At 40.2% G+C, this 18,504-nt stretch overlaps 1 protein-coding gene across 3 annotated transcripts in view; it reads left to right on the plus strand.

Moving 5' to 3' along the window:
• Window positions 1–18,202, plus strand: part of tcf7l1b (transcription factor 7 like 1b) — a 45,976-nt gene extending 27,774 nt beyond the window's left edge. Inside the window, exons 5-13 of one of the 3 annotated variants that reach the window (XM_047382315.1) lie at window positions 8,789–8,924; window positions 10,107–10,209; window positions 11,470–11,553; window positions 14,935–15,078; window positions 15,172–15,334; window positions 16,364–16,471; window positions 16,661–16,712; window positions 16,916–16,944; window positions 17,274–17,399. In XM_047382315.1, coding sequence (XP_047238271.1) covers window positions 8,789–8,924; window positions 10,107–10,209; window positions 11,470–11,553; window positions 14,935–15,078; window positions 15,172–15,334; window positions 16,364–16,471; window positions 16,661–16,712; window positions 16,916–16,935 — 810 coding nt within the window. In that variant the 3' untranslated portion in view covers window positions 16,936–16,944; window positions 17,274–17,399. Of the gene's footprint in view, window positions 1–8,788; window positions 8,925–10,106; window positions 10,210–11,469; window positions 11,554–14,934; window positions 15,079–15,171; window positions 15,335–16,363; window positions 16,472–16,660; window positions 16,713–16,915; window positions 16,945–17,273 lie in introns of all 3 variants that reach the window. The other 2 variants (XM_047382313.1, XM_047382314.1) reach the window with 2 other exon arrangements.
• Window positions 18,203–18,504: the final 302 nt, after the last annotated feature.

The raw sequence follows: 18,504 nt of genomic DNA on the forward strand, positions 1-18,504 counted from the left end.
TCTAAATGGATGAAGTTTTGTGGTGCATATGTGACTCTGACCCTGACATAATATGATTGTCTCAATTGTCATTTGAGACTTGTCTTATACTGAAGTGTAATAAGTAGGGAAACTAACTATTTTTGTCCATTACCTAGTGAGCAGTGTTTGGGTGTTTTGATTTATGTAGGATAGAAAGCTTTAATTCTAGGTATAGTTTACGCTGGGCACAGAGATTGGAGAGTATGACACCCCCTGTGTCCTTTCCCCCATCTCTGGGCCAGGTGCCCACATGCCCCTCTGGTGTGCTGCTGCTGTCAAGGAGCCAGGATGATTATGTGCTCATTACTCCAGCCGTGGAGAGGAAGAGAGGGGGGGGGAGTGGGAAGAGAGCAGCAGGCTGCCTCCCCAGGCTTACAGACTCCCCAGTCCCCCAGCACTGCACTAATGAGAGCAGGGGGAGTGGATGGGTACACACAGGGGGCCAGGGATTAATGCCCACGGCCAGGAGGAGCCACAGAGAAAGGAGCAGGGACTCCTGAAGATGACCTGCTCTCCTGCAGTGGAGCGTGTGTAAAATCTACTATTGTTCAATTTTTTGTCTCAATGGATGTGCGAGGTGTGGTTTATCTGTGGAGACCTGGGTGCAGGAGAGAGTGTATCTGACTGTCTATTAGCATGTCAGCTATTGGCAGGTTACCCATGTGGGTTTTTAGTCAGTTATGTAGGAGAACTATTCAGGAGACTGATCTGATTAATAAATGTGTTGATTTCATTTATATAAAGTCCTCAACATGCAATAATCAGTTCTTATATTGTCTGTGAACCAATAAGGTGATGTTGAACAATAACTAAATGCTGTAAAACAGAAACCAGAACACTGAGCTGATACAAAAAGTCCACGGACACGCCATCTTGATGGTGTGCAGTTTGAGCCCATAAGGCCTGTATGCTAATCCGAGCCTGCTCCTGGCTTGAAATCTTCAATTATTCAACAGACAGGTTTGTTTAGCATGCAGTTGGTAATGCTTTGGGTAGTGGTGAAGGTGGACTGGGAGGACAGGAGTGCTAGTCCACCCACCAGCAGTGGCCATGTTTTACTGAGTAGAAAAGAATAAAAAAGAGGAGAAGATGTAGTGTAATACTCAACTTTCTCAACATACAAAGTCACAGTCATTATCATGGGACGGATGATGATGTTATGGCTGCGTTCTCGCTCTTTGTAGCAAGTTGTCCAACAGATCTACTCCATGTCTCATTATGGACTACACTGCCTTGTGCTGTTGCGATGAATTAAAAGGAGCTGTGTGTCTCTAATGAGATAGAAGTGCTCAGCGTGTCTGACATGGTGCTCTAAGATGGCTTGATCTACACCTGAAAGGGGCAAAAAAAAAAAACTCTTTGTTTTTAATATTGTATCAGTGTCTGGAGCCATCAGGCCACGGAGGAGCCGCGACCCATCATCGCGCCATGTCACTTAGTCACAGAAATGTTTAAATGAACTGAAGAAGCAAGGTTCAGAGCAGCATTCCAGAAATACTTTTTGTCTCCCCTCCATCTCAAGCTCTTGGGGCTGGGTGACATTTTTTAAACTGAGATTTTAAATAAAGCTGTTTTATTTAATCCCTTAGAATTAGTCGCTGTGAGATTAAATTAATTAAAGTGTGCTCACTTTCAACCCAATTTTTCCTCTAACAAACCTTTTGACTCGGGGTCCAGTGAGAATCTGTCTCATTTTGCATTAGCCAGTGGACACCCGGGATCCATCATGAAATCAAAGGCTTTAGCAGAGCTGAACTGAATACTGATCTGAGGTCTGCAGTCTTGCTGGGCTGCTGCAGAGACAGGATCCTCTCCAACAACGTGTTAGGGAACAGGCGCTTTGATTCCTGTCAGTTTTGGTGGAGAAACAGACTCACATAGCACAAGATGCTTTTTATAAGAGGGGTATTTACAGGAAAATACTAATGTATGGTGCAGGCATGGGCCAGTATGAGATTCTGACAACTTTAACTGAAAATATTACCTCTTATGGTGTCACTTAATCAAAAATCTCTTAATCAAATATCTCTTACAGTCAAATTAGTTTTATTTTATCAATAAGGACAGTTATTCCTACTTAAAACAGCATTGACTTAATAATAATGATGGGCGGTGTTCCTTTAGTTTTCCAAACATGACTGTTGCGACTGGTAATATTTCCTAAGAGCCAAATTTGTTTTTCTGGTAACCAACAGAAGAGTATAATGCTCTCCTTTCAGCCAGCTGACCTGCAGTGTGCAACAATAGGTGAGGCGGGAATAGCATGATGGGAAATATTAGTTCAGTTGGTTTCATAAGAACTAGACAAGGTGGGATTTTGTTAGTTTTCACAAATATAGATAACAGTTTTACAAAAAAGTTTGTTTTTAAGTCAGTTTTGTAGTCAGTGTGGAGATGATTCCAGTCCAGGTTGAACTAGTCCATATTTAGCCAAAAATGGCATTAAAAGAACTTCCCTTTGTTTTGTAGAATGATCAGGGTCAGGTGTGGTCATAAACTAGAGACAATCAAATTTAGTCCAGGCTCATGAAAAATATTGTGCAATAACCTCAGTCAGCCATTCGAGGAAATATAAAGGTTTACAAATCATCTGTGTCTTGTCCATCACTCTCTCACTGGTTCTTTTTTCTTCTGGGGATCTAAAATACTGCGACACAGAAGATGAAAAAGTGGTGGAGGCTTTTTTAATGCTTTGTGAACTTCTTAGCCATATCTGCCAACACCAGAGGGCTACTCCTAAACTACTTCATTTCTACTTCAATATAAGATTCTCAAGCTAAGAAACTACAGGATCCAATGCTCAAAGCTCTCGCTTATACATCTGTATATAGTAATAATGTGGACTTCAGCAGACAAAGTCACATGTTGACAACTAATGTGTGGAAGGCCCCTACATTTTTCCCTTGCAAGAAACATTTTTTTTTTTTTGCTATTTCAGAATGCTTCCTGTCACGTAAAGCTACAGTTGCATATAAGTGCTTAGCTATAAGTGGCAAGTTTGTTATGGAGCCAACTGCAGGATCTACTTGAACTTATGGTCCAAATAATTTAGCAGCTTGTTATCCTTGAGTTACTCCATGGAGTTAAGAAGGGCAAAAAGGAAAAATATGGTGCACAATATTTGGTTCACTTAAAATTTGTCGACTATGTGTCAATATAAAAAAAGAACAAAAGTTTTAATAGGCAAAATTTTATACCACAATATTAAATATATTATTTTATCTGCACTAGGAGTAATTGTTGAGAAAATGAAAATGCTTGGATCATTGTATACCTCAATCTTTAAAATGATTCTATAAATACTATGATACACTGATGTCGTGGTATTTTTACTCAGGGTTATCATATTGTGAGAATCAAATACAGGCCCATGTCTAATCATAGTGTTATATATACAGGGGTTGGACAATGAAACTGAAACACCTGGTTTTAGACCACAATAATTTATTAGTATGGTGTAGGGCCTCCTTTTGCGGCCAATACAGCATCAATTTGTCTTGGGAATGACATATACAAGTCCTGCACAGTGGTCAGAGGGATTTTAGGCCATTCTTCCTCCAGGCTAGTGGCCAGGTCACTACGTGATACTGGTGGAGGAAAACGTTTCCTGACTCGCTCCTCCAAAACACCCCAAAGTGGCTCAATAATATTTAGATCTGGTGACTGTGCAGGCCATGGGAGATGTTCAACTTCACTTTCATGTTCATCAAATCAATCTTTCACCAGTCTTGCTGTGTGTATTGATGCACTGCCTTCAGGATACAATGTTTGAACCATTGGATGCACATGGTCCTCAAGAATGGTTCGATAGTCCTTGGCAGTGACGCGTCCATCTAGCACAAGTATTGGGCCAAGGGAATGCCATGATATGGCAGCCCCAACCATCACTGATCCACCCCCATGCTTCACTCTGGGCATGCAACAGTCTGGGTGGTACGCTTCTTTGGGGCTTCTCCACACCGTAACTCTCCTGGATGTGGGGAAAACAGTAAAAGTGGACTCATCATAGAACAATACATGTTTCACATTGTCCACAGCCCAAGATTTACTCTCCTTGCACCATTGAAACCGACGTTTGGCATTGGCATGAGTGACCAAAGGTTTGGCTATAGCAGCCCGGCCGTGTATATTGACCCTGTGGAGCTCCCGACGGACAGTTCTGGTGGAAACAGGAGAGTTGAGGTGCACATTTAATTCTGGCGTGATTTGGGCAGCTGTAGTTTTATGTTTTTTGGATACAATCCGGGTTAGCACCCGAACATCCCTTTCAGACAGCTTCCTCTTGCATCCACAGTTAATCCTGTTGGATGTGGTTCGTCCTTCTTGGTGGTATGCTGACATTACCCTGGATACCGTGGCTCTTGATACATCACAAAGACTTGCTGTCTTGGTCACCGATGCGCCAGCAAGACGTGCACCAACAATTTGTCCTCTTTTGAACTCTGGCATGTCACCCATAATGTTGTGTGCATTTTAATATTTTGAGCAAAACTGTGCTCTTACCCTGCTAATTGAACCTTCACACTCTGCTCTTACTGGTGCAATGTGCAATCAATGAAGACTGGCTACCAATATATATATATATTGTGGAGATATATATATATATCTCCACAATATATGTGGAGATATATATATATATCTCCACATATATTGTTCTTATTCCTCTCCTAGTTTATTTCATAACCTCTGGGGGATTTTCACTCCAGTAACCTGACGCTGCTCTGGGCTGTATTATTCTAGACATAGAACCTAGAACTATAATGCCGCTGACCTTTTCAAAGGAGATGACCAGCGCGTAAAGCACACGTTGGCCGTGATAAATAGCAGAGTTTTTTGGAGGGGTTGATTTTAAAGACATATGACACGGTCAGTCTCCCCTCACGTCCGCTTCCTGTTGGCGTTGACAAACAGGGCTTGGATTTCTCAGCATGCCAGGCATTCTTTTCTCCCTGTCTTTCCTGGAGTTTTGAAAGGCCTGTGAGCCTCCCACCCAGAATTGCCGAGCATTAAGACACACAAAGCTGCGGGGTTATTCAGTTTGTTCTAAGCTCTCTTCCCCCGTCGGCTGTTTGCCTAGTAATTCAATTCAGATGTTCAGGATCCAAAAACATGTTTGCTTGAATGAAATCCACCCCTCCACCCACATTTGACCAAGGACTGTGCTTTTCTTAGCTCTGGTCCAAGTTGGACAGCCAGGCAAGGTACTGCCACCTCGGCCTTTTTTAGCTTTAAAGCCTCAGAGGAGACAAACGTCTCTCCCTACGCTTCCTCAGCAGCTATCTGCTGTGTTTTTCCCCTTTAAACCTTCCTGTGTCTATGTCAGGTCACTCCCTAAGTGCTGGTCTGAGTGTTTCTGCTTCTCTAACTGAGATTTATGTCCTACATGCAACAAGCACGTCTGTGTAAAGAGCATGATTTCCATCTGTCAGTGCTGATAGCGTCTAGTATCCGCTCTATCATGTCAATGTTTACATTTGAAACATGGTTTATGTTCCTTGTGATTTTTAAATTTAGCTTTTTTTAAGGATTGTGAAACCAGACATATGAATCTGTCACGGGCTAAAGGAATATAACCTTCGTTCATAAACTAAGTCAAAGGAGGAATTGATGCTTTTCAGTGTGGGATGATTAGTGCAGTTTTTTAATCGCAGTAAATCATAATTCATGTTGAGGAGTTTTAGAAAGCCTAATTAGTCAAGACTGATTGATTTAAGTAAAATTCTACGCATAAAGTGTTCAAGTGCCGTCTTTATGGAGAACCCGGCAGTGAGGGCAAGAACAGGTTTTCTTTGCATTTTCTAGGCCTGCTGAACCAAAAGTCAGCCCAGAGTTGAAACTGGTGCCTTGAAAACTTGTGTTTAGAGCGCAACGATTCATGTATTCCACGATATGAAATATTAATGGGCATCATTTGAAATTCTCACTGAACTGCTTCCCAAAATGCGTTGGCACCTAGGTATGGAGGTCTCAGACAACGCCTTGCAACACAGGGAAATTTTGGGCGTATTGTACATGAAGTGGAACAACAAAGCATAACTTAAATATACATGACATGTGGGAGCGGGGATTTTAACCCAGGAAGTTAACTCTATTTTTTGTGGTCGACTTTTAGCAAGTCTGTCTCTATCTTCTTATCAATTGTATTCTGAGCACGTTTTTACCATATAGCCTCAAAGTGTGCAGAGTCCAAAAAGTCCTGACAAAAGGAATCTTATTTATGAAGTGCTATGAAAAAAGTATTTGCCCCTCACAGATTGTCTTCTGTTTTACGTTTTTTCTGACTGTCAATTTTAATATTAGGTAAATATAACCCAAAATGCAGTTTTCAAATGATGACTATTTATTAAGATAAAATTGCTATTCACACCAATGTAAAAAGTGATTCCCCTCTGAACCCAAGGTCTGGTTCTGTCAGTTTAGGCGGCAACAACTGCCATTAAGAGTTTTTCATAACTGGCAATAAATCTTTCCCATCTGACCTGTGAAGGAACTTTGGCCCACTCTTCTTCACAGTATTGTTTTAGTTCAGCCATATTGGAGGTTGTTTGGGTATTAAACGGCTTGTTTCAGGTCGTGCCAAAGAATCTCGATTTGATTTAGGTCCATACTTTAACTAGGCTTTTCCAAAACTATAATTTTTCTTGAGATGGACTTGCTGGTGTGTTTCAGATCATTGTCCCGCTGCAAAACCCACAGTATCACATTACCACCACACTGTGGATGAATGTATATGTCTTTGTTTCCTGTCTAATCTTGATTTTGTTTTTTAGATCAGGGCATCGTGTGTTGCTTTTGAAGATGTTCAAGCCCACTTCATGTTGTCACACAATTCAAAGATAATTCATGATTTAATTAAACGTTTTATTTAAAGATATTTTTGTCTGCAATTTAGATGACTTAAATTACCTACCAGAAAAGCAAAAACAGGCATTTTCCACAGCCTTGTTTAACATGAGCAACTGTTTCCAACACTCCATCTTCATCATCTTCATTTTCAAAGGAGTAAAAAGTTCTACCTTGAAAGGCTATGACCAAAAGCTAAAGATTTGGAATAATCCTGAGCTGCATGAAGTAAAAGAGAGTACATAAGCCTCAATGCACACCCTGTTCCCCAGCAGACCACGTTGGGGAGAGACAGAGGTTGAGAAGGGGGTGGGGAAGGATATTGAAGAAAGGTTAGCCTGGAGGAACAAGACTCCTTTCTCCCCTCCTACCCCTTGACCCTCCCATGTGACAAGTTGAGCCAACAAGTGGTCTATTCAGCCAGGCAGCCAGGGGAAATGGCTGCTAGGCTGAGCTCTGCCTAATGAAAGCAGAGACGCTTGTTATTATTATTGTCTTCACCGTTCCCTTCATGCCGATCAGATCTCGGCGGGGAGCTGTGCTTCTTTCAGATAGAAACCCGCTGCAAGCAAAAGGAGGTTTCATCACTAAACTCCAGCAAATAACTGAGGCTATGCAGAATTTTAAGTGGATTTCCACCATTAGTAATGTTAATAACCCCCTCCTGGTGGTGATTGCATTCAAACACAGTGGGAGATGATGTCTCTGCATGTTTATAGGGATCCAGTTTACCTTAGTGTTTGTTTGCCGCTCGCTGGTGCAACGTTTCTGACTCGGTGGCACCGTTGTTTTTCCATTTTGGACTGAACAAACAGTTCTCTCCTCAACTAAATGACCGTAATGATCCAGGCATGTGTCTGCGAGGCTTTTTAATGCTCCTTGGTGCCGGGCCAGATTGCATCACAGGGCCAGTCACACGCATAAACTGTGATGTTTACCAAGGAGGGCATTTAAAAGCGATGCATTCAATCTTCACATTTCTTTTGTTTGTTACAGTTACGAGCATACTATCCCCTTTTTCATGAATAAAACAGCTAAACTTAATGGGATACAAAGAAAACAAAATGTGTATCTTTGTGCTAAGTTTCCTTTTGAATGTTAAATGTGAAAAGCAGGCATGGGGCTCTTTGAGGTTTTCATTTCATATGAAAGTAAAAAGTAAAAAAACACAGGTATCTTGGTAATAACTTAAAGATTTCACTTAAACATGATATAATTGTTTCTATTTAGAATAGGAAACTATTATTCATGCCTTTGCAAATAAAATAACTAGCTACTCATCTAACGTTTTTAACAGCTTCTGCCTTATCAACTGCCAGAATAATTGTTATACGTTGTCATGTTTATAGCTTATCTATTCATTTTTATTTTTAATAGTTTCAGGTGCAGGAATATTAAACATTTCTGCAATTCTGTTCTTTAGTAACACAGGTCTAAGAAGCTTATGTTAACTGTGTAGGAGACTTTTTTCAGTCAGTTGATAGGCCATGCACAGCAACAGGTGGGGAAGGGGCGGCACTGTGTTGCTTTATGCTTCACACGGTTTTCAGGTGCTTATCGCATAGAATATTACACCATTTTGTCTTTCTGTACTTTGTAGAACAACACAAGTAAAATGTGCTTATATTAGCTGGTGAATCAGTTGCGCCAACCGCCAAGGTAGCCAGGCTGCAGTGGGCTGCTTTACAAAAACTGCTGCTTATAGTTTTAAAACAGTACCAGGGGAGGAAAACATTATTATATGTTCCAGTCAAAGAAACCTCCAGTTACTCCAGTACTTTCTCTGGCACCTCTTTGAAAGCATTTGTAATTATAGAAACAACACAAAGGAACTTTTTTCAAAACCTTAGTATACTTTGATATCTGCTTGTACCTAGTTAGAAGTTTGTCACTTCCTTTCACCTCTGTGTGTCTCCTGTTTCAGTCCAATAAAGTTCCCGTGGTACAGCATGCCCACCACGTCCACCCACTGACGCCGCTCATCACCTACAGCAATGAACACTTCTCTCCTGGCACGCCCCCATCACACCTCTCACCTGAGCTCCTCGATCCAAAGACAGGTAAGATCATCACTGTGTGCTGTAGACTTGAAGACAGAGTTCAGGAATGGTTTCAAAGTTATAAACCAGGACGATGGCTTATAATGTCACCTGCTGTAGATAACTTTTATAGCATTATCATGTAGTATATAAATCCAGATTAGCTGGTCCCTGAGGCTGATGCTAACGGCTACTCTGAGAGCAACTTTGACTCAAAATGTGTTTTCAGACAGGAAGAACATTGGTGATTCTCAGCGTCCCACTTCAATTTCTAGTAGAAACAATCATTGGCTTAAGTGAAAATAAAACTCCATAGCATATGTGACAACAGTTTAAAGGTTCAGAAAAATTGTCCTTATAAATCGTTATGACATTTTTAAGATCAGCTAAGGCCGTTTATGTTTTGGCTTCATTCAGGCTAACCCTTAGCTCTAGCCTCCAGCATCAACAGCATGTACATGGAGATTAGAGAGTTATATACTATAGCTATGAGAATTATCTACTGCAGGTAACATGTTAATTGTTTGTAACTTTTCACCAGAACCTCAAATTCAAAACCTAATCTTATCATTCCCAGTTTTTGTTAAAATGACTGTAGCGTTGTGTTTATTGTGTGAATGTGTTGAAATAGATACTTTACTGAGCATTGTAGCGTCATGCTGGGGTGGTTTAAAAAGCAGACAATGGCTACAGTGACATACAGAGCAATACTCCAATATTAAACCAATGAAGACTCTGCCATGCAACCAGTATCTTCTGAGCATAAAATGAGGTCATATAATCAGTGAGCAATAATCAAATCAGGCTTTGTTGAGTGGGCTGATTTTATTCCCATTATTCAGACATGTATGCCTCTTAATCCCACTATTATATCCTCCCAGAGTTTCCACTGCATCTGCCTACACACCGGGCAGCTTCACAATGAAAAGTTTTTTTAGGTCCATTTATTAACAACTCAGGACATCTCTCTTTTTTTATTTTTTTAAGATCATGGTTGCTTGTTTAGGGTCTGTTCCAACAGGTTTGGTAAGGATGAGAAACAGTGCTGGGTGGATATGGGTGAATTACAAACACACATTTCGAATGCGGTGAGAATGCCACAACGTACGGAGGACGGGACTTGGGCGTGACTTATCTCTCAGATTGTGCACTGCATATTGATTAAAAGCAGTTTTATGATTTCCTCTACTTTTGTACATGCAGGTATTCCTCGAACACCTCATCCATCAGAACTCTCTCCGTACTACCCCCTGTCTCCTGGTGCTGTCGGCTCGATTGCACATCCTCTAAGCTGGTTCATGCAACAGTAAGTGCCCTATGTTATAAACTATAACACAAATATTTGTGTGCATACTAGAGATGCACAGATCTGAATATTGTGGGTGATTTCCTGTGTCTGCCAATACCTTATTTTAGCCGATTCTCTATTTCTTTTTCAGAACTATAATATAAGAAAAGCACTCCAAATAGGTGTTGTGATACCTTTCTGAGCAGTCATTAATTATTAATATTAGCAGAGATGACATCATGACATGTATGAGAGAGCATTCACTGTTATAAAGGGTTTTACTAAAGCAAAGTCAAAATGATTACATCTTAAACTATATTTGCCGCGGAGTGTAGCATCTTATATTAACGATTAGCATGATTAGCATTACTAAAACATCAGTGTCTGTGTATATTTTTTAGAGAATGTACATTTCCAAAAAACTACTGACGTTTCCAAATTCAGTATATTTCATGACAGAAAGAGGTTCAACACGCAGTAGGATAAAAGAGTACATTTTGTGTACATCTTTGAGCCTTCCTGTTATCTGCTAAGAGTCTTGCTTTCTCTTGCTTCCTTGCAGCCTGAGTGAACTGTAGACATATCCTGACATGTAGTAGAAAACAAAGTTTCATTTTAAATAGCTTCTTACATCTCTTTGGTTCCTCTGACTTCACTTTGAACTCTTTGCTGATACTGAAAATAGCTAGCTTTGAGTCTTTCTCACTCAGTAATAGCACCACACCAAAGATGTTCTCATCATGACCTGGAGCACTAGGGTATATTTTTTAGGTTCCGATCAGTCTGGACCAGTAAAGCTGAAAATCTTCCAATTCCAGTCACCATGTGATTCTCTTTGTATCTCTAGTGTGAGTTTATTTTGAATTACTAGAAAAACCTTCCAAACCTTTTGCTTTTGAGACTCTAAATAAAAATTATACTGACATATCAAAACGTTTGACCAAATATTGTCTGCTTCTTTTGGACTTTATGAATGTGCACTACTTCACAAGTTGCAACAGTTCAGTGCTGTGCTGTGCTGCAAAATGTACTGTGGCATTGTTTAAGTTCAGTTGTACCATATTACTATAAACATATATGAAAATATCTAGTGGAATTTGTGAACGTTAATGGGTTTTTCTACGGTTCTGGTAATTGACCGCAACGGTCCCGTTCCATGAGCAGGGGATTTGAGATGATGAGAGCAGGATTAGTGCTGCTGGGTTAGCTGTCAGCTGTGTTTGATCCAGCTCACACCGGAGCTTTTCGCTCACTCTTTCCCCGATTCTTGTCTCACAGGCAGGGCCAGCCCATGTACTCCATCCCTCCAGGGGGATTCCGTCACCCCTATCCAGCATTGGCCATGAATGCCTCCATGTCCAGGTGAGTGGATCATGTTCGGCAACAGGACCACCTTCCCGAAGGGGGGGACACCTAATATGTGCTGCTTCTGTGACATGCTGTAATCACATTTCCCTTGCTCTTTTTGCCAGACTGTAACAAAAGAAATGGTTGGAGTGTAGTCTTAAATGCGCATTGTTCTCTCTATAAGATCGTTGGGGTACATGCTGTTTAAAGAAAGGGTGGCTCGACCACTCTTAACCACATAAATTTAGGATCTAAGGCAACACTAAATAACATTCTCTTACTTGGATAAAACATTGTCAGATCAGGAGCAGGCTCTGGTGTCGGGTCCACAGAGGGATGTGAGCTCTAGCTCTGAGAGAGGCAGGCTCAGCTTCTTAATCAGAGTGAGCACATTATTGGCATTCAGGGCTTCTCTCCTGTCTTCTCTCTTGGAGCTAAACTTCTGTGGTCAGGCCGGTGTTCTGAGCCACTTCACTCACACACACACACGCACACAGACACACACACACAGACACACACACACACGCACACACACACACCAGTAAAGCAAAGATGAAAGGGCTGGGAATCGATTAAGACAAATCAAAGCTTATCTGAACCCACATGTCCCATCAGACTAAACTCTCAGGCTCTCTGTCAAAATTGGAAAGATTTGTAACGAGGCTTCCGGTGTTAGTATGAGATGAAATATTCAGAGTACTCTCTGTGATCAATAGCTTGTGCAGCTCTATCCAGATATATACTCACAATGATAACATGTTATGAAAGTTATTACACAGGCAAATGCTTTAGGTTTCCGTTTGTAGTGTTGCACCACAAATAGATATGTCGTATTTCCAGCTTGGAACTAAATTTAATGTAATGTAATGACTTGTTAATCGGCCACCAGAACAAATCCGTAAGTGAAAACAGGCTGGAAGGAATTCATTTAAGAATTTAAGTAGGAAGACAATTATCATCATCAATAAAAAGAATAACTGGATTATTTTTAAATATAGAATTTCAAAGATTGTTTGTAAAACGTTTTTGTAAAAGGAGTAGGCACAGATTCTAACTGAAACCTGGAGTACAGATATCACAGTATCACATTATTCTTCCAAGATTTTAATCCAAACTGCATGAGAGGGTCTTCCTTTCACCTAAACTGAAAAACACAACAATTATTACTGCTGCTGCTATTTATTTACAAACTATTTTGATACACATGCCTAAATGAAAATAAAAACATAAACTAAATTTAGTAATAGTTTTAAAGCAAGACTGCAGAATATTGTACTTTTTAGTCCCTCTGTTCTTTATAGATCAAACTTTCTAACAAGCTAATATTAGCTGGTTAATCAGTCAGACTATCTGCTTTGCTAAAGACACATCTCTGATTTAAAACAACCTTATTTAGAGTGATTGGAGGCGCTGCTTTCGTTTCCACTCCATGACCATCCAGGTTTTACGTGACTAGAAATATTTCCAAACAGCTAAATTTGTCTTTGCTGCAAGTAATATGCAAAAATATGATCTAAACATGCCTTTTCACAGCCAGCTGACCGGCAGTGTGCAGGAGCAAGTGGGCAGGGGGTAGCGCTGCTTTACTCTATGGTCTGTATGGACGTAAACGATGCTACATTCTCTGATAACTCATTAATATGACTTTAAACTGAAGAAACAGTTAAACAGAACGTTGTAGTAGCTTTGAAATCCTTGGTATGCCTTGATTGAATGGTAGCAGGCCCACCCTTACAAGGAAGTGGGAACCTACTTATTGATGCAGTGTATATTGCTAGGGGGCTAAGAATCTAAAAGAAATTGTTTTACGTTTATGAGGGACAACCGGTTTTTTACTTCTCTCCGTGCTGATTTCACAGTTCGAAATTAGTAGAGTGGTTTAATTTGGTTTGTTCTTTCCTATCAGAGTACAAAATGAAACATTTGATACTGTACTTTCCTCCAAGAATAATTAATATACAAAGATCTTATTTTCTTTCAATTCTACTCCACACAGAAAGGTTTGACATAAGAAGTTCATCATGAGGCAAGGAATGACAATTTATACTTTTATATTTAGTTATTCACCTTGTCTTGATCCATTTCACAACCAGGATAAATAAAACGACTTAGAATAAAGTGAGGTTGGCTTGACTAGTCTGACACTTTAACTTCTGTCTTCCAACAAATTCCCTTTTGTGATGGCAACAACAGACACTAGACAGTCACAAGTATCGATAAGTTTGTTTGCTTTAAAAAAAATAGGTAGTTTTACAAAAAAGCGGGAGTCTTCTCTGGTTTTTACCAGAGATGCTTTGATCAGTCTTTTATAACAGATTTCTGGTCCTGCTGTTTTTAAAATGCTTTAACCTTTTGATAGAGATTTTAGCTGATACAGATTTCCCTTAACTATATTTGTTTTACAATTTTGGAGTATTTTTTCTGCCATGAGCGGCCATTTATTATTTATATTGGGAACAGAAGCGAAAGATGAAATTGTTACTGTTATGCTGATGTCATTTTGAACTGTCCTAGTGGTTTATTAGTGTATAGCTTTTTTAGCCATAGTGACTAAAAACTGCTGTTTTTGTTTGTGTTCCCCAGTGAATGTAGATCTTTACCTAAACTCAGGGATATCCATAAGACTACCAACATCCTCAAATCCATCATGTTCGATAAAAGAGCTTGGAAATCTCAAAGGGATAAAAAAAGAGTCATTTTATTGTAATTTGCTCAGCTTCCTGTTATCTGTTCTCAGTTTCCTTTTACATGGTCTCTTCCTTTTCTATTTCCTCTGACTTTAGTTTTAAACACATCGCTGACACTGGTAACTTTGCGTTTTCGTCAGGAGTCTGTCTTGTTGTAATTTCATTGGAGGATGATGATTTATATTCGTTTTTATGTTGCTCAGCCTGTTCTCTTACTAAATAATATTCTAAAGTCAATGTTAACCTAAATTTGTATGATACAGGCTCATTGAGCTTACTGTTGCCCTTTCTCAAATCCATTGCTCCTTTTCATTAACAACTGGAAATGGAGAGGGCCACTTTGTTAAGGGGTTCTGTGCAGAAGGCTGTCTGAACACTCTCCGTGGTCTGGGAGGTGGTGAGGAGAAAGGTTTCAGGTGTCACGGATATGCCGTCACTATGGAAACACCTCACTCCACTTTCCTTCAGCCGTTGGTGAATAAAAGAGCTTTTGAAGAAGTCTTTATTTGAACAAAAAAATGAGAGAAAGCAAGGTACTCTTTGTGTGTATGAATTTAGTCTAGACAGAGGCAGCGGGCTCCGTAAATTTATCCAGAGGGCAAGGCTGCGCTGTAATCTGCCAAACGAGCCCAACCTTTTCTCGTCAAGTCAACAGAGGCTCCTTGTTAAAGGCCGGCTGTTAAAATGTTGCATCCTTTTGCCTTCCCAGCTTGGTGTCCAGCCGTTTCTCCCCTCATATGGTGACCCCTCCTTCACACAGCCTTCACCAGACCGGCATCCCCCATCCTGCCATCGTCTCTCCAGCCATCAAGCAGGAACCCAGCAGTGACAACATCAGCCCCTCCATGCACGCGTAAGGGCAAATAAATGCTGGTCGTTGATAGTAACCAATCCCACTCCAACATTTATACACCACTGACAAAATCTTTATATTATGTCCAACTAGCAGGAAGTCCCCTGTTCCTTCCAAGAAAGAGGAGGACAAGAAGCCTCACATCAAGAAGCCTCTGAATGCTTTCATGTTGTACATGAAGGAAATGAGGGCCAAGGTAGTTGCAGAGTGCACTCTAAAAGAGAGCGCTGCGATTAACCAGATCCTTGGGAGACGGGTAAGAAGCACTGACATCGACATGAATGTTGACTTACAGCTACGGTGTGGAAAAACCTATTTAGCTTGTTGACTTTTTTTCTCAGTAAATATGTTTCTAATTGGGTTATTTACATGAAATTCCCAGTGGTATCAGTAGCTACTCAAGTAATCCACACACATAAAGATATTCAAATTAATACGTGAGGTTAATACCAGTATGGAATGGCACATTGAACACATTGCTTGCTGATGTTTATTAAATGCATAACAGAAAGGCGTTTGTTGGTAATGGCAGCTTCAAAATGGCTCCTGTATGGAGAAACTAGTCACATGCATTGCTCAGGTGTCGGTGTGTTTTAATTAAACTTCTCTGTAATTTCATTTCCTCCTTTTCATTAATTTATTCTGTTTTTAAATAGATTTTTACATTTTAAAATATATATAGGTAACAACGTAGTTGTATTCAATTATTGCTATACCTTATGCTATTTCCCAATAAAGTTATTTTGTTTTAAAAGTCTTGTGCAGTGAGCATGCATTGATGTCAAGGCACTTAAATAGTTTTCTCCAATTCTGGGTTATGGCCCCAGTAGTGTTCACCAGAGTACTCTGAAGGTTAGTAATACATCTGTACCCAAGATGTATTACTTGGATACATCTGCATGTATTCCAACAATACGGTTGTGAGAGTTTTGACAGAGCTCTTTGCTTTTACCCATCATAATATGCTTCTTGTGTAACACCTTGGTAATAAGGAACCCTTTTATAGACAATCAGTTAGGCTGTCTAATTTTACTTCGGATTGCTTTTTAAACACTGACAGATTTCATCTTCTTGTATTTCTTTTTTTTTGCACCTTTTTTTCTTTATGTTTTCAATGCCTATCACCTGTGTCAGTTATTACACATAATTTACCTAATGGACTTATTTGTTTATAAGAGACCCATTAGAAGTATATTGACTGAGAAAAACACTCAACGTGTTCCATGCTCATTACCCATGCATTTAAAAGTGTGTGCGTGTGTGTTTAATGATACTCTGTTTGCAGTGGCACTCACTGTCGAGAGAGGAGCAGGCCAAATACTACGAGCTGGCCAGAAAGGAAAGGCAACTGCACTCCCAACTCTATCCCGGATGGTCAGCAAGAGACAACTACGTGAGTAACACATTTCCCTCTTCTGATCTCATGAGTAGGAGACGGTATCTAAATGAGTTGAAATTCTAGCAGTTTCTGTATTGGTTAATTTTAGTGTGTGCACTTTTGATCTCATGAACTGAAGTTGTTGAGGTGGTTTTACTTCCGCTATGAGAAACAGTTTTTAACAGCATTGTTGTATCTGTGCAGGGAAAGCGGAAAAAGAGGAAGAGAGAGAACAAACCAGACTCAAAACCAGAGGGTAAGAGGCCTTTCTTCTTCCTGAATGCATTTAGTTGTTTTCTTTCTTTTCTTTCCAAACAATTAAGAGAACTAGTTCTTTATTTGTATTGCAAAACCTCACGTTTAACCTAAAACAGAACATCTGTTCTATTACTTTTGTTTATTTTGTCATGAATTCTGCGCTTTCTAATGTTTTTCCTGCTTTTATGCTTTGACAAGCAGCTTATGAGGTTCAGTGCTAATAGTGGCAGGTATGTTTTGTAAAACTGTAACTAAATGGCCAGAAATAACCAAGTTCTCCACTGAGTACATATTTTCCGTACATTATGTGTCATGTTCTTTTTTTAATCATACGAGCTTACCATCTGAATGAGCCGTTACATCCTCTTTTGCTCGCCTCGTTGTGATGTGGTGACTAGTTGATTTGAGAAGTGTCACGTTTCAAAACTTTCACATCTTGTTTATTTTTTTTTTTAAATAATCACTCATTGGCTTCTGTCAGCCACAGTGTTGTGGCACATAAACGAGCAGATTGATAGTTTGAGCTTCTTTCCATCTGCTTTGTTTCCTCACATCGCAGACTTCTCCATAAGGAGTAAGAAACAGTGTGTGCAGTATTTGCCCTCGGAGAAGATGTGTGACAGCCCGGCGTCATCTCATGGGAGTATGCTGGACTCTCCAGCCACCCCCTCCGCCGCCCTTGCGTCCCCCGCCGCTCCCGCTCCCACTCACTCCGAACAGGCTCAGCCGCTGTCGCTTACCACCAAACCAGAGGGACGCATCCACCACCACTTCTCTGTACCTGGGAAGGCCTCTGGATCTGCATCCTCCTCGTCCTCCTCCTCTTCTTCTTCTTCCTCCTCCTCCCAGCCCTCCATCTCCATCCCTGTCGGTACTTTGAGCAGCCAGTCGAGCACACCCATCCTCACCCGGCCCATCCCCTTCACCTCTCTGCATCCCTCCATGCTCTCCCCGCCGTCCTCCTTCCATCAGGCGGCCCTTCACTCCCATCATTCCCTGTTCCAGTCACAGCCCCTCTCCCTGGTTACCAAACCAACCGAATGAATTTGCGAATGTTTCCTTTCTTTAATTACTTGTGCTGTATATTGCTTTTCTTAAAAAATAGGTATTAGAACAACTTTTTTCTAAATAATGAAAAGGAAGAAATATTATTGGTCAATATTTGACCGCCTCCTTTTCTACATCTCTCAATGGAAACAAAATGTATTTTTTGTAAAGTTTACCGCAGAACTGGGTTCTTTTTTTGTTTTCTTTGACACATTTATCCAATGAATCTCTTGTATAAAAGAACCAATGTACATAAAGTTTCTTTATAAAAGCAAAAAGGAAATAAAAACATTTTCCTTTTAGCCAAAACCTAATTAATGTTAGTATGACGTTTTCAGTTCTAGTCCTGGCCAATAATTGCAAGCCTTTTTTTCAATTCACAACTGTGTGCCCCTTCTTTGACATGTCAAATAAACATTTGAAATGGTTTGTTAAAGAAAATGTCTGTTTTATTTAGTTTTTTTTTACCAGAGCCAGCCCAAAGCAGAAGCAAATTAAGCTGCTGTTTAGTGCCTCCAGGCCAGCAGGGTGCCCCAAGAGCACCTAACTTCTCACAGCAAGCATCAATCTATCAATTAGTTTATATGGCACTTTTCATGCTTATAGCATCCCACAGTGCTTTCCATTTTATAGAACATCGAACAGTAATATACACATTTACAATTATGGATATTGTACAGAACCATGGAAACACATATCATCATACATGCCAACATATATTAAAATGCAAGGAAAAACCAAAA

The sequence above is a fragment of the Girardinichthys multiradiatus genome, chromosome 12 (genome assembly GCF_021462225.1).
Source record: "Girardinichthys multiradiatus isolate DD_20200921_A chromosome 12, DD_fGirMul_XY1, whole genome shotgun sequence".
NCBI lineage: Eukaryota > Metazoa > Chordata > Actinopteri > Cyprinodontiformes > Goodeidae > Girardinichthys > Girardinichthys multiradiatus.